Below are 13,923 nucleotides of genomic sequence, written 5' to 3' on the forward strand. Positions count from 1 at the left end.
TGATATCTTCATGTCTGTAGTGACTTGCATCCACTACAGCAGTGATTCCTAAACACAGGGTACTTATACACAAGGGTGTACTTGCAGTCATCCGAGAGTACGGGGAAAGATTGTTTGAGTGGTTCTGCTAAATTGACAAAAAAATAAATAAATAAAAAAACATGATGAAATGATGATATGGTACTGAACAAGACTAAGAGTCTACAGCCACGCCAGCAGCATGTCAAACTCATGGTGGCACTGCAGAAGTCAGGGGACAACAGTCCAGACAATATTTTATGGCAATCCATGGAGCAGTTATTGAGGCAACCGAGTATGTGTTTAGGTGGAAGATAAGCAAACAAACATGAATATCAACTGCCAGCTGCAACAGGCCGACTGCACAGGGCAATACTCACACCAGTTTGAGTCAGCTGTAACACCTGAACACCACGGGCTGAGATTGAGGGTGAATGGGAACTGGTTAGGGAGAGTGTGCAGAGGAGTGAAAATACATAAAAGTAATGAATAAAAAATTCAAACATCCAGCTTCTGCCATCTGAAGACATTCGGAACATGACAGGTGGTGTGGATGAAGGGGTATTTGAACTTATTTGATAGGGCAGTAGGAGTACATCAGTCAAAAAAAAAAAGAAAGAAGGGAAGCACTGAACTACAGTGTTATGGAGGCTTTGTAGGAACTAGGCAGCAAGCTCAGAAAATTTTGTTTTATTTTTCTGTGGGTAACAAATCTACGCCAGGGTTACAACACTTCTCTTCAATTAATATGACAGGCATTTCATTTAATTCACAATGAAAGGAATCGTTTCAGTTCAGTCTCCTGTTTGTTTTACCTACTTCCACCCAAATAAAACCACCACTCCTCATGATGCACCTTTCCCTCTGCGCTCTTTTGCTGAGGTTGCTGCTTGCCCAGGCTGTCTACTTGCTCCCCAGTGTCAGCCCCTCCACCCCTGCTTCCCGAAGCCTGTCTGCGGTTTTCAATGACAGTGTGCGCTATGTCCTATATATGCTGTGTGTGGAGAGGTGGGTGGATGCTTGCCACCAAATCGGCATATGATAGCAGGAGGATGACAGGGCTTTGGAGGAGAGAGATGCTGGATAGAAAGAAAAGAAAGGATAGTGGGGAAAGAAGGGAATGGGTAAACGAGGAGGGAAAGTGATGGGACGTATCTGTTGAAAAGGTTCGGATGAAGGGAGAGAATTAGGGTGGAAAGAGGATGTGAAATAGAGAATGTGTACATTTTATTTGACGTTAAGTGTGGCTATGTGGATGGCTGGGAAGGAAAAGAGGATCAGAGAGATGAGACAAGAAGGGGCGAGAGAAAGATGACAGGAACATCTTTTTTGACAGGTAAAAGTTTAGTAGACGGGTAAAGACAGAATGAGGGAGGGGGAGGAGGAGGAGAGGGATCAGGACGTGGAGCCGGTGGCAGGTAAATTGCTACACTGACAACATGGGGACGTTTCAACATATCCGACAGATTATACCCCATCTCCTCTGAGCCTGCCGGGATGCATGGAGAAAGATGAGAAAGTGTGAGAGCAGCAGGCTAAAATCTCAAACATTAAAAGTGCCAGAAAATTTTACTAAAACCGTCATGAGCGGGGGGGTGGGGGGGGTTTGCCACGGAGGAAGAGCAAGTCTCAGAGAGCGAGCGAGAGCTACTGAGAGAGGGAGAGGGCGAGATCTCCGAGCAGCACGCATCGCTGAATTATTGAGGCCAGACGTGTGTAGGAGCAGAAGATAGATTTCCAGTGTTGATTCCTTCCTGCTGTCAGAAAGTTGAGTTGGACACGGCCAACTCCAGCAGTTGTGGTTGTTTTGTTGTTGTTTGAGGGTTTTCAGCGCACACCACAGGGAAAGGCAGAACATATGTGGGAGGAGCAGCCTCAAAAAGTGCAGCTTTAAGTTTGTGTGTGTGTGTGTGAGTGTATGTGAGAGTGTGTGTGTGTGTGTGTGTTTGTGTCTGCAACTCTTTAAGTCAGATCATCTGTGTATAAGGTTTTCCCAGGCAGGCAGTAGCTATGTGCAGGTTTCCTATGAAGTGACAGATCAATATATGTCTGTGCTGCAGGCAGCGACAGGCAGCGGGAACAGCTTCCTGTATGCATGGCACTTTGCACACTGTGTGAAACCCCACCATTTGCTTGGTGTGAGTCAACAATACTGCAAAATATTTTAAAGCTCCCTGAGGAGATTTACACCTAAATACTGGCAGAGCGTGCCCATGCCAAGAGACAAGGGTTGTCAAAATATCTGAATACGAAACACTGTAAAAATATAAATCACAGCAACACTCATTTAAACGTCTGACTAACACTAATGGAAATAAGGTTTCCTACACATGCACTGTATCAACTATTATTCTATTCTCTCTTGTGGTTTGAAGAAAACATAAATGCTAAAGACTTGCTGTGTTTCTTAAATACATGTTAAGATAAGTCATGGTTGTTAACTGGATTTGATTTGTATTTTCATATCTCATAGGAAGACTTTAAAACTGACTATTTAACTTTGTAGTTTAGTTTAGTCATATTTTAAAACAGTACACTTTAAAGTAAAAAGTAAAAAAGTAAACAAGCTTGACATGATTTTACGATGATTTGCTAGACTCCCTTCACTCATTGTGTTTTGTTTCTTGTTACTTTACTTGGATGTTTGATCTCCATTGTGTTAAGTGACACTAGAAGGCCGTTATCACATTCATCCGTACCCACCTTCAATCTGAGTTAAGACATGTACAAGCATGATTTTGCGACATCACAACTAGTTTGGAAGCCAATCATGGTGCAACTCAAATTCATATTGTTACATTTAAACATTTCGAACTTCAACACCCCCCAGTGGTGGTAACAAAAAAGACACTGTGGCAGACAGCAATGCAACACTAAAAGCAACATATAAACATTTAAACCTATTTCACTGCAACTGTCTCATTTTCTACAAACAAAAACTCCACCAGAGTAATTTGAGAGTTGCTATAATCACATAAAAAATATTGACATAATGGCTTTGAAATAGACGCTAAAATTATACCCTGACAAATTCACATGAAAAGTAAAAGAAAAAAGAAATGAATCCAAAAGGAAGAAATGAGTGCGGAAGACAAAGGAGATGAGGGTGAAAGAGAAGCGAGCGAGGAAGAAGGAGAGTGGAAGTGTGAAAGAAGTGCAGGAGGAGGCAGACGGTCTCTGATGTAAGCCATGTTCTCACCGCCGTTCACAACCGTCCTGTCGCCTTCATGAATAAGTTAGATGCCAAATGTTCCCTCCCTCTCACATCTATGCACGCGAATGCACACACATCAACACACACGCACATACATACACACACACACACACACACACTATAAGCCCTTATTCGTTCACTCTCAAGACACCAAAATCAGGCCCCACATACACTAAAAACAAAGCTGCCCTTAACAAAACACACCTACTCTCCAACAGCTTTGTCATTATAGTCTCTAGTACAGTATGTTAAAATATTAAGGTGCTCTGAATGAATTTCAAAAATTGCACACAGCACAGACACACATATGTGTATATCCCCTCCTGAAGCGGAGCCAGTAAAAGCTGCTTGATATTGTCTGACAGAGTGACTGGAGTACAGAGGAGAAAAGTGAAGTTTCCCCTGACAGTTTTTCCTGCCCACAGGGCACCCACGTCGTCCTGTTACGCTCTGGACGAATCTCATCCAAAGGTATGTGTGTGCGCATGCGTGTGTGTGTGTGTGTGTGTGTGTGTGTGTGTGTGTGTGTGTGTGTGTGTGTGTGTGTAGGCACATGTGCTATTACTGTGTATGTGTGTGACACTGACTAAGATCCCAGTTCAGAGAGAGGAGAGTGGGTGAGAGTGAGGTAATGATCTATGAGTTCAGCGAAAGGTAAATACAGCGAGAGATGTTTGTGCACGTGCATGTTGGTATGTACATGTGAAAATTCGTGTGTGGGCTGTCATGTGTGTGATTGTGCGTGGATGTGATCTGCATGAACAAGAAAATCATCACCTGAGAGAGATCGAAAGACAACGACGGGAACAAAGAAATACAAATAAAAAGGTAGAAGGAAGGTGACGTGATGATCTGTGGGCCAAAAATTTTAATAATTCTGTCGGCACTTCAGCGTAGACACAATTGCTTCTGGAGCCTGTAGTGATTCTCATTTCACTCCTCCTCATCAAACTTCTAGCTATAAAATTTTATTAGTCTGTAAATCTAGTTTTATTTATGCACAATAAATACAGAGGATAGTGAGTCAAGTTGTTTCAAAGTGTGCATTAGTAAAGGTTGACAGGCAACAGTCAAGATAAGATAAATGTCAAATATGAACGGTGCTTTCTGACGGCAATTTGTTAATTATTTAAATAAAATTTAACTCCTAAAGAAATTGTTTGACAATTTAGAAAATATGCTTGGTGAGTGTTAGGGTTATGGTAAGGGTTGGAGAAAATTGGCATTACTCAAAAAAATGTCTTTCCAATAAATATGTAGCTGGAGCCGGCAGCTAGTTAGCTTAGCTTAGCTCAAAGACTTAAAACAGAGGGAAACAGCTAGCATGGCTCTGACCAAAGTTTTGAAAAAACAAAATATCTGCCAGTGCCTCTAAAGCTTACTAATTAACACATTTGATCTCCACTTTGGTAAGTATATAAATGGTAATTTCTTGGCTGGGAGCAGTTGCCAGGCAACCAGCAGGGACTTCAGAAAGTTATTGGTACTAGTCAAGAAATAATATCAAATGAGATATAGCATTTTAATTAGGCTAGCTGTTTCCTCGTTTCCAGTATCCATGCTAAACTAAGCTAACTAGCTGCCACCTCCAGATTCATATTTATTGTACAGATATGACAGTGGTCTCATATAACTCTCTGCCAGAAAGCAAATAAGCTTGTCAAACTATTCCTTTAAATTAAAAGGAACTCATCAGATGTAAGCTGTGGGTATAAACCTGTGATTGGCCACGTGTCTCACAAGGGGTTCTCCTCCTCCTCGACCGGCCTGTCAACATTTAAAAACACGTTCACTACAATACACAACAACCTTGGAGCTAGCAACCTACACACAGAAAATGGAAGGTTTTGATGAAGATTTAGTCAACATTTGTCTTTTACTATTCTTTGTGGCAATTTTCTTTGCAGGGAATTAGCCATCTTAATGACAGAGATCGCCCACATGCAAATGTGCCACCAAAACAAGCCAGAGCATTTTTTCCTCAATAGCAGAATGATAATGAGTGTAGCCACAGTACTGTGGACATAGGTCTGGCTATGCAAGACTAAATTATTATAGTTATTCTTCATAAATTATTATAAAATTAAGTCTTTAAGCAAAAATGAACTGTTCTTTAAAAAAAAAAAGGAGAGGAGCAACCGCCCAACACAAGAACTGATGAGACAGATGTAAGAGGCAGGAAGACAGCTTACACCTCAGTGTAAACACATATATTCACACACAAATAAAAGTAATCCCAACTATGCTTTCTAAGGAGGTATTACTATATCTCCTACTGTGAGGCCCTACTGTGCCAGACTGCCCACCTCTACCTGCTGCCTTGTGCCCACCCCGGGCTAAGAGTGTAACTGGTGGGAGGCAGGGTGATAAATCACACCTCTCAAGACATTGTCTTAGTACTCTTATCCTTTACCCCCAGGTAGTGAGGCTAGTGTAAACCATAGTCAACATATCACTTTGGCCATAGGCCTATGGCTCTGCTGCTGACCTGTAGGTTAATAGAAATGTTGTCAGGCTTTAATATCCAGTCAGCCATACAGAAAAAAAACAGCAAAATGGAGAGGAGAGGAGAAGAGAGGAAAGGAAAGGAGAAGAGAGGAGGAGAGGAGAGGAGGAGAGAGGAGGAGAGGAGAGGAGGGGAGAGGAGAAGAGAGGAGGAGAGGAGAAGAGAGTTGGATTGAGGGCAAAACAGTGGCAAAGAATGAGCTGAGTAAGCATCAAAACAAGGAGGTTGCGTAGTGTATTGTGTATGTGAATGTTCTCAAGGTACGACTCCTTTAACATTAAGGCAGCAAGGGCTACACTTCTGCACAATGGACCTAGTTACCATAAGAAAAAAATGAGAGCAAGAGGAGATAATTAAAGCACCATGTGCACTAAAATTTTTAGCAGAAGGGATAGGATCAGAGACACTGACAGATGATTAGAGACAGACACAAAGAGAGGGAGGGACAAGGAGACAAAGAGGAGGAGAGTAAACAAGCAGATACCACCAGTCTCTACAAATAGGTGAAGCATTTTACATCTAAACTTTAAATTGTTAATTGTGGTGAGCGACGGAGAATCTGATATCTATCACAAACAAAAAAGACACTTGCCAACATTCATCAGCTCTCCAACTCTGCCAGCCCATTATCTCCTATCTGGTCTGTGCAAAGAATAGCTCCCCTAATTGTCTCGCACTCTACACCATAATCGAGCGTGCAAACAAACCACTGAAATTTTCTGGCCAAATATTGACCTGCTTCTCATGTCTCCTTTCAGTGTTGAGCAGCTGCAGAGAAATGCTAGAGAGGATTTCTATCTATCTATCCATCCATCTATCTTTGTATCTTTCTATCCATCTATCTCGTTTCCATTTGGACAGTTGGAAAAACTGTTTGAGCACCATTAATTGAATTCCAAGGACTTTAGCTAAACATAACAGAGGGAAAGGTCACTCAACAATCACTGACATTACTGAAAGAGATATGTGTGTTTGCGTGTTTTTGGGGTGTGTGTGTGTGTGTGTGTGTGTGTGTGTGTGTGTGTGTGTGTGTGTGTGTGTGTGTGTGTGTCTGACTTAAGTTACTTTCGGGGACAGTTCCAAACTAAAGACCAGGTAATTAGGGACAAAAACGATGTCCTCAATTGGGAAAAAGCTTATTTTGGGGTTAGCAGTTAAGGTTAGGGTAAGTCTCGAAGAAAAGAATACAAGTCTATGTAATTTCCCTAAAAGTAACAACAGTAAACGTGTGTGTGTGTGTGTGTGTGTGTGTGTGTGTGTGTGTGTGTGTGTGTGTGTGCGCTCCTGGAATTACTCATGTTGTGGGAACCTACATCTGTTTACACAGTCACATTGTGGGGACTTGTCTTCCTTATGCGGACAAAAAGCAATTTAATGTAAGTCAATGTAATGTCCAAGACTGTGTGTGTGTGTGTGTGTGTGTGTGTGTGTGTGTGTGTGTGTGTGTGTGTGTGTGTGTCCGCACCCACAAAGATGTAAAGCGTAGGAGGAGGATATAGGTGTCAGATTGTGGGAGGTAAAAGGTTATCATCATCTCCAGTTTAATGCTTTATTCTCTTCTTATCATCGTCTCCCCTCTACCCTCTCCTCCTCCATTCCCTTAGAGCCAACAATAAATTATGGATGCTTATTAGAAAAGGGCAATATTCAGCATCCGAAATAAACTCAGCAGCAAGAGACGTAAAAGAGACACACACAAGAAGTGCTGATGTGGGGAGGGGAAGGGTTAAAGTCACAGGGGAGACTAGTGACCAGGCCAGTTAAACCTGGAATGATCTCTTTCTAGGTCACCGCCACATGCGCCATGGCGGGCTAATGCACTGCAGCGAGTAAAGTTCCACATTAAGACGATGCTCAAATGTTGGGTGTTCGTCTACACACAGACAGACTGCAAATAAAAAAACTTGCAATGTATTCCAAGCCTTTCATTCTTCCTTGGGCAAAATCTTCAAAGTGATGTTAAATTTGTGCGCAATTTAGGCATATTAAACTTTTTTCATTTTCTGCATCTCTTGTAGTGCTTTGTTCTATGGCCAGTGGCAAGGCCTCAGCTCTTCTGCTGCTGCAAGGCCCTTGCTCAAATCTAAAAAAAAAAAAAAGAACTCTGTAAAGTAAAATCATTGATTTAAGTTCATTAAATTTCCTGTTAACAAGCAGATAATGATGAATCATATTGAAGGCTAATGCAGTTTGGATTCCATCTACAGCACCAGCTAATGGTTTTGTGTGACTTTGTCAAGCAATCAATAATTTGGTGTCCCTGTGAACTCTGTTGCTTCACAGAGTGTGATGCGACGCAGCGACACAAAGATGGAGATACACTGTCTATGCTACACTTTGTCTGTTTTGGTGTCGTAACTGTTGAGCCCTTCAGATGAGAAGTCACATCCTGCCAACGGTCTTTAAATTTTTAGAACCTCCCCTAATCCTTAAGTATGTGGAGTTGGCGCATGTGAATGCCACATCATGCTTGTAATGCCTAGGATTACAGTGTGTCCAGATTAAATGAAACTTGAAAATCACTGCATATGTATGCAACGGTGTTTGTGATCAGCGTGCGCAGATGCATATAAAAAGCTTATCCCAAGAGGAGAGGAGAGGAGAGGACAGAGGAGGAGAGGAGAGGAGAAGAGAGACTTAGGATAAAATTATGTTAATCAACTTACTTAACAAACCTTACTGTGGCAAAAAACATATGGTGTGCAGCTTTCCCTTCTTTCACTGAAGTACAGCATTACAGCATCAGTCGTCAGTGCACCTCTCTGTCCAATTGCCGTTTGATGGACAGGTTTTACAAGCTTTTTGACAGCCTATCAGAATTCACAGAAGTACAATCAATACTACAGTGCTGCAGGAGAAACAGTGACTGATCCACAAGTCCCTGCTGAGCCAGCAAACTGTTGCAGTGGGAAGGAAAGTGTCTGTGCCGCAGAAACACGTCCCAATCACGCATGTACGCACACACACATATACACACACACACACACACACACTACATATTCATGCATGCATTTTGCACATAAAAACACACTCACATACACTTGACACACAGACATGAGCTGACAAAAAAAAAAGAAAATGCACTCATCCAAACACACCCCAGAGAAGGCTACAGTAAATGAACCTCACAGCCGTCCAAAGTGCTGACATCAATCAGGCACGCTTTCACCGTTCGGCTCCCGATGGACATTGAGTCGCATCTGTCTGCTACAGCAAGTGCTAAACAATTCCAAAGTGAGGGAAACCATTTTATGCATATCTGCATACACAGCGAGCGAACGTGCCAAACTCGTTGGCTCTCTCCCCGATCTTCCTTACTCGTGTTATTTACTGCAATTGTGCAAATTGTGAAACAATTTGTTCTGTCTGAATGGCTCTTTTTAAGTGATGATGATTTACCTACATGAAACAGTTGCTACACAGGTACGCACAGCTGAGCACCACCACCACACAGTCCACCTGGGAATGTGGGGCCTGTGAATGCTGGCATTCCCACAAAGCTTTGGGACTTTTCTGCCCTCAGCTGAGATTGAAACGCGGCTGTTGAACACAAGACAAATAACCTATAACACTGAAGAAAAAAAAAAGAAAAAAAATACGTATATACACACACACACACACATATATATATATATATATATATATATATTCTATCTATCTATCTATCTATCTATCTATCTATCTATCTATATATATATATATATATATATATATATATATATAGATAGAAAGAAAGAAAAACAAAATATCACTTAAACCTCCAGGACTGGCACTGACTGCATACCTATCTGCTTCGACCCAGTGCATATTTGTGACAGAGCCCATGAGGCACACAAGCACAAACTCTTCACGACAATCAGTATATCACCCTGTAGAGAACCCAAAACTGTTTCATATGGTTATTATAAAAAAAAAAAAATGAGGACAAGAATGCACAAGGGCAAACTGGAAATGTGAGCCTTCTGCAGGACAGCATAACTAGATCAGAAAAGTCACTCCATGATTGAATAAACGAACACACACGCCAACAAAATGACCACTGGCATTGAAAGTAAGTTGAAAGTTCTGGATACAATGTATTTTTAAAACTGTTATGTTTGAAAATATCTAATACATGTAAGCTGGAAATATTTTGAAAGGAACATGTCAGTGTGTTCAAAACAGACATATGGTAAATCCTAGATTCATCAACACGAGTACGGCCTACACCTGCAGGTAACAAATGATCCCAGATAAGTGTAAATGATGTGCCAAAGACCCAAGTAGGACCTTTATCATTGTAAGATCATGTTTAATATTTCCTATAAAAACAGATGGCAGAAAAAAAAAAAGAACGTCTTCTGAACTGATCCAGTACTGCACACACAGACACTGCTCCGTTTACAAAGGCATCAATATAGTCATTTAAATTGTGTCAACTGCTGGTCAAATTACATAAGCAAAGATGTGAGAGTTGATTTTCGAGCTGAGAGACGGTTATAATTTACACTAATACTGACAGGTCAGTGGCAGAGTGAAGTATTCGAGTGGTACAAGCTTGATTAGTTAGCAAGGACTATGTGCCTATGTGCTTCAGCAAAAGACAGATTGTCAGCGTTTCTCAGAGTGAAAGCAGGCTATGGGATTGCTTATGACAACAGCACTCTGCGCTACTATGACTAAACAGACCTTGTTTTCAATGGCTGCCACATGCCTTCAAACATCAGAATCAAAGTATCAAAGCTGACAGTTCAGTTTGTGTGTATGCCTTGCCTGAAGGGACGGGAGGATGCATATCTGGCCAGGCGCCTGTAGCTAAAGAAACCGAGCCTTTGTAGTACAGTGAGACAGCCTTAAGAGGGGACAAATCTCTGCTTTATCCTCAAAAGCACAGTGTGACTGTCCTGTTTAACCTGACAAAGACGGGCCACGTTTCAGAGAGCTCTGCCAGTCTCATCCTCCAGCTGAAACCTGTTGTGTTTGTGTGTTTCGGTCTGTGTGTGTGTGTGTGTGAGTGTGTGTGTGTGTGTGTGTGTGTGTGTGAGAGAGAGAGAGAGACAGAGAGTGCAGCAAGCATTGGGCACAGTGGTTAGTTAATCTGTGAATTTCACCATAAAGATTCAGATCAGCCTAAAAATGGAATGAGAGTGGATTTGCAGGAGGTGGGTTTCCCCCTCACCTCATAGCTGGATGTTTTCCCAGCCGCCTCCTGTGACTTCTAAGAAGTAATATCTCCTTTACAAGTTAATTTGCTGTCGATCTCCCTGAAGCTATTCTTGCAGTAGTTTAAAAGACAGTTATTATAGCCTACTGCCTCCTATTAGTGCGTCGCAGCTACTGTAAGGCTGACAATACGCGGCACAGAGAAGCCCTTAATTAAGGTTATGGACTAATAATTGAACAAATTAACATCGCTGCTGCAATGGAACTCAGTCAGCCTGCACTAATAAAGTACGCATTGACGTAATAATAGGAATACATTAGTAAATATCACGTTCCTACCGTAAACTCCTTGGCCCCAGGCAAGAGGATAGACACTAGAAAATAAGAAAATCCAGAAAAGCTCCATGTTCAGCTCAGTTCCGTCATAACCTGAGAGAGAGGGAGAGAGACGGAGAAAGAGAATGAGAGAGGTGAAAACAGAGGCACACAGGGGAACGGCCTGCAAATGTATGGGACAAACAGGAGGCGACAGCTGGGTGATTGTTATCCAAAAGGAAGAAGGGATACTTTCAATTGTGTTTTCATGTTCAGCAATGTCTCCTCCAACCCCTTAAGCCGTGAAAATAATATTACAGAGCAATTTAGCCCCCGCTGCACAGCCTACATCGTTTCATTCAACTTAAAGGGCGGGTAATTCAATCACAAATCGTGGATTATAAGAAGCTTACACACAGGGCTGTGTGCGTTAGAGAATTGGAGATTGACAGGATTGTCTGCTGTCTAACGTGACTAAACTTCCTCCTCACTGACACACAGGGGGGTGGGGTGGATGGGGGGCAGGTGCAGCCAGGACTGAGGATTAGACTGCAGTATTCACGGAGGACATCGGCTACAACAAGTGGGGTGCACTTTGGACCTCAAACACACACACACACACACACACACACACACACAAACACACAGCCTTTCCTTCAGATCAATACAATTATTACAGTGTCCCTGCAGTATAGAGGGTGGTAAGTCGACTTCCATTTTAAAATACCACTTTTTTTTTGTTTGTGTTGATATTTGTTCTTTAAAATGTAGCATTGCTGTTGTAATATTCATCTGTGATCACGTGCTGGTGTTATTTCTCTGCGCAATTGATAACCTGTGGAAAACCTGAAGAGAGAGGATGAAACGCAGCTGGAGTCAGGGGCTAATGGACCCTCTGACGCGACTCGTCTGACCGAACAAGAGGATTTCCTCCGACGTCTAGCCCTTTTATTCGTATGATGGCTCTGAGTCAGCTGCATTGACAGGCTGCATTATAGAGCGCACCGTGATCAAAGTTTCAATTTTACAATGCGTGCGAGTTAATACCTGAATTAATGTCAGGATGCGCTGCCTTTGACTTATAGCCTATTGGCGTGCAGTAGCCCAGCACATCTGTTTTATTGCTTACATAAAAAAAAAAAAAAAAGAGAGACAGGCCTGTGCAAATGAAAGAAAGGTAAACCCAAATTGTCAGTATGACCGGTGACGCAAATTAACTGCAAGTAGAGCGAGGATAGATCAACTTTGGCACTGATGTAGAACAGAGTTAAATTAAATACTGCCTGTATTTTTAGACGTCCTCAAATGAACATTTCATTTTTACGGGCAAATCACGCACCCGGGCGAGATGGAAAGTAAATAGATAAATAAGATAACGCTGACAAAAAAAAATAAAACAAAATGCGGTCTCTCTAGGCACATAATCCCTGTCACGTCTCTACCTTGTCTCCGATGTGCCGTCCTTTGGGTCTGTCTGCTACCCAGCGCTGCGCGCACTCCTCCCGGCAAAGCGAAGAGGATTCCTCCGCTCTCCGTTAGACCGACCAGTCACCCAAGCCTCTCCACAAAACAAAGACGTGTTGAAAAGTTATATATCCTCCTCCAGTGGGCGTCCGATATGAGCTTTACAATTCCCGGAGAGTGTAATGTGGAGTTTGCAAAGCTCCCCCGACCTCTCAAATAATCTCCTTGGTGTGTTAAACTTTTATTTTACGCACAGAAAAGCTGGCAGCCAATCTCACCGCTGCTCGATTCCACAGAGTCCCTCTTCCCAAAGATGAAAATAAAAGCACTTTCCCTTTGAAAAAACTCAAGCAAGGCTATTTGGGCAAAATCCTGTGCACCCAGTCTCCTCTGTTGTGGATTATTTACTCTTAAAGGCGTGGTTGAAGTGGCTTAACTGTCTCTCTCTCTCTCTCTATCTCTCTCTCTCTCTCTCTGGTAACAGTGTAGTGAAGCCCCTCTAACACAATCATGCGCTCTGAAAATGAGCTTCTCTCCGCTCGTTCAATCAGCGCTGTGTCTGTGGACTCCAAGTGATGCCGGCCAAGTGGAATATGTGCGCAGACTGAGAACGACCGCCCCTGTCTGCGAAGAGGGAGAGAGAGAGGTATGGAAGGATGGAGAGAGGGAGGGGAGGGAGGACAGAGGATTACACAGAGATGCGCTCAAGCCTCACAGCTCCGCACTGAACAGGTTGTCAAAAAGAGCAGCGGTGCTTCACTCCACTCATTCTCACCTCCCGCTCTCCCAGTCTCTCTGAAAACAGGTTTCAACTGTTTCGGGTTCGGCAAGGTTTCTTCCAGGAGTCAGAGGAGGAGTGGCGTTGGTTTTCGTGTTCCTCTCTATTGTCCACTCTATGATGGAGTTCGCCAGCTGCGGTGCCACCGATCCGCCTGTGCCAATTAGAAGTGAAAGGAGGCTCCCAAAGTTTTAGGCCTAATGGAGGGGCTCCGTGGACCAATTATTTATGACAGCAAAAACAGACTGACTGTTGACCCCCCCGTCTCTCTCTCTCTCCTATCTTATCTCTCTCTCACACACACATATTAGGAGCCGTACTTCTCCCCTCTTATGTATTTCTCCACTCCTTTGCCGGCGATTTTTACTTCCCATTGTGGCCACGTGGGGGCGTGTTTCAGCTCATCACTAATATCGGGATGTGTGTGTGTGTGTGTGTGTGTGTGTGTGTGTGTGTGTGTGTGTGTGTGTGTGTGTGTGTGTGTGT

The 13,923-nt window shown here is 42.8% G+C and overlaps 1 protein-coding gene across 2 annotated transcripts in view; it reads right to left on the minus strand.

Annotated features, from left to right (window-relative positions):
* Nucleotides 1-13,586, minus strand: part of mdga1 (MAM domain containing glycosylphosphatidylinositol anchor 1) — a 163,897-nt gene extending 150,311 nt beyond the window's left edge. For both annotated transcript variants that reach the window (XM_023412004.2, XM_023412003.2), the window contains exons 1-2: nucleotides 12,638-13,586; nucleotides 11,220-11,309 (exon numbers count right to left, since the gene is read on the minus strand). In XM_023412004.2, the coding sequence (XP_023267772.1) occupies nucleotides 11,220-11,286 (67 nt within the window). In that variant the 5' untranslated portion in view covers nucleotides 11,287-11,309; nucleotides 12,638-13,586. The remainder of the gene's footprint in view (nucleotides 1-11,219; nucleotides 11,310-12,637) is intronic.
* Nucleotides 13,587-13,923: the final 337 nt, after the last annotated feature.

This window comes from Seriola lalandi, unplaced genomic scaffold (genome assembly GCF_002814215.2).
Source record: "Seriola lalandi dorsalis isolate HSWRI2012SDOR001 ecotype SW California unplaced genomic scaffold, Sedor1 jcf7180002054474, whole genome shotgun sequence".
Classification (NCBI taxonomy): Eukaryota; Metazoa; Chordata; class Actinopteri; order Carangiformes; family Carangidae; genus Seriola; species Seriola lalandi.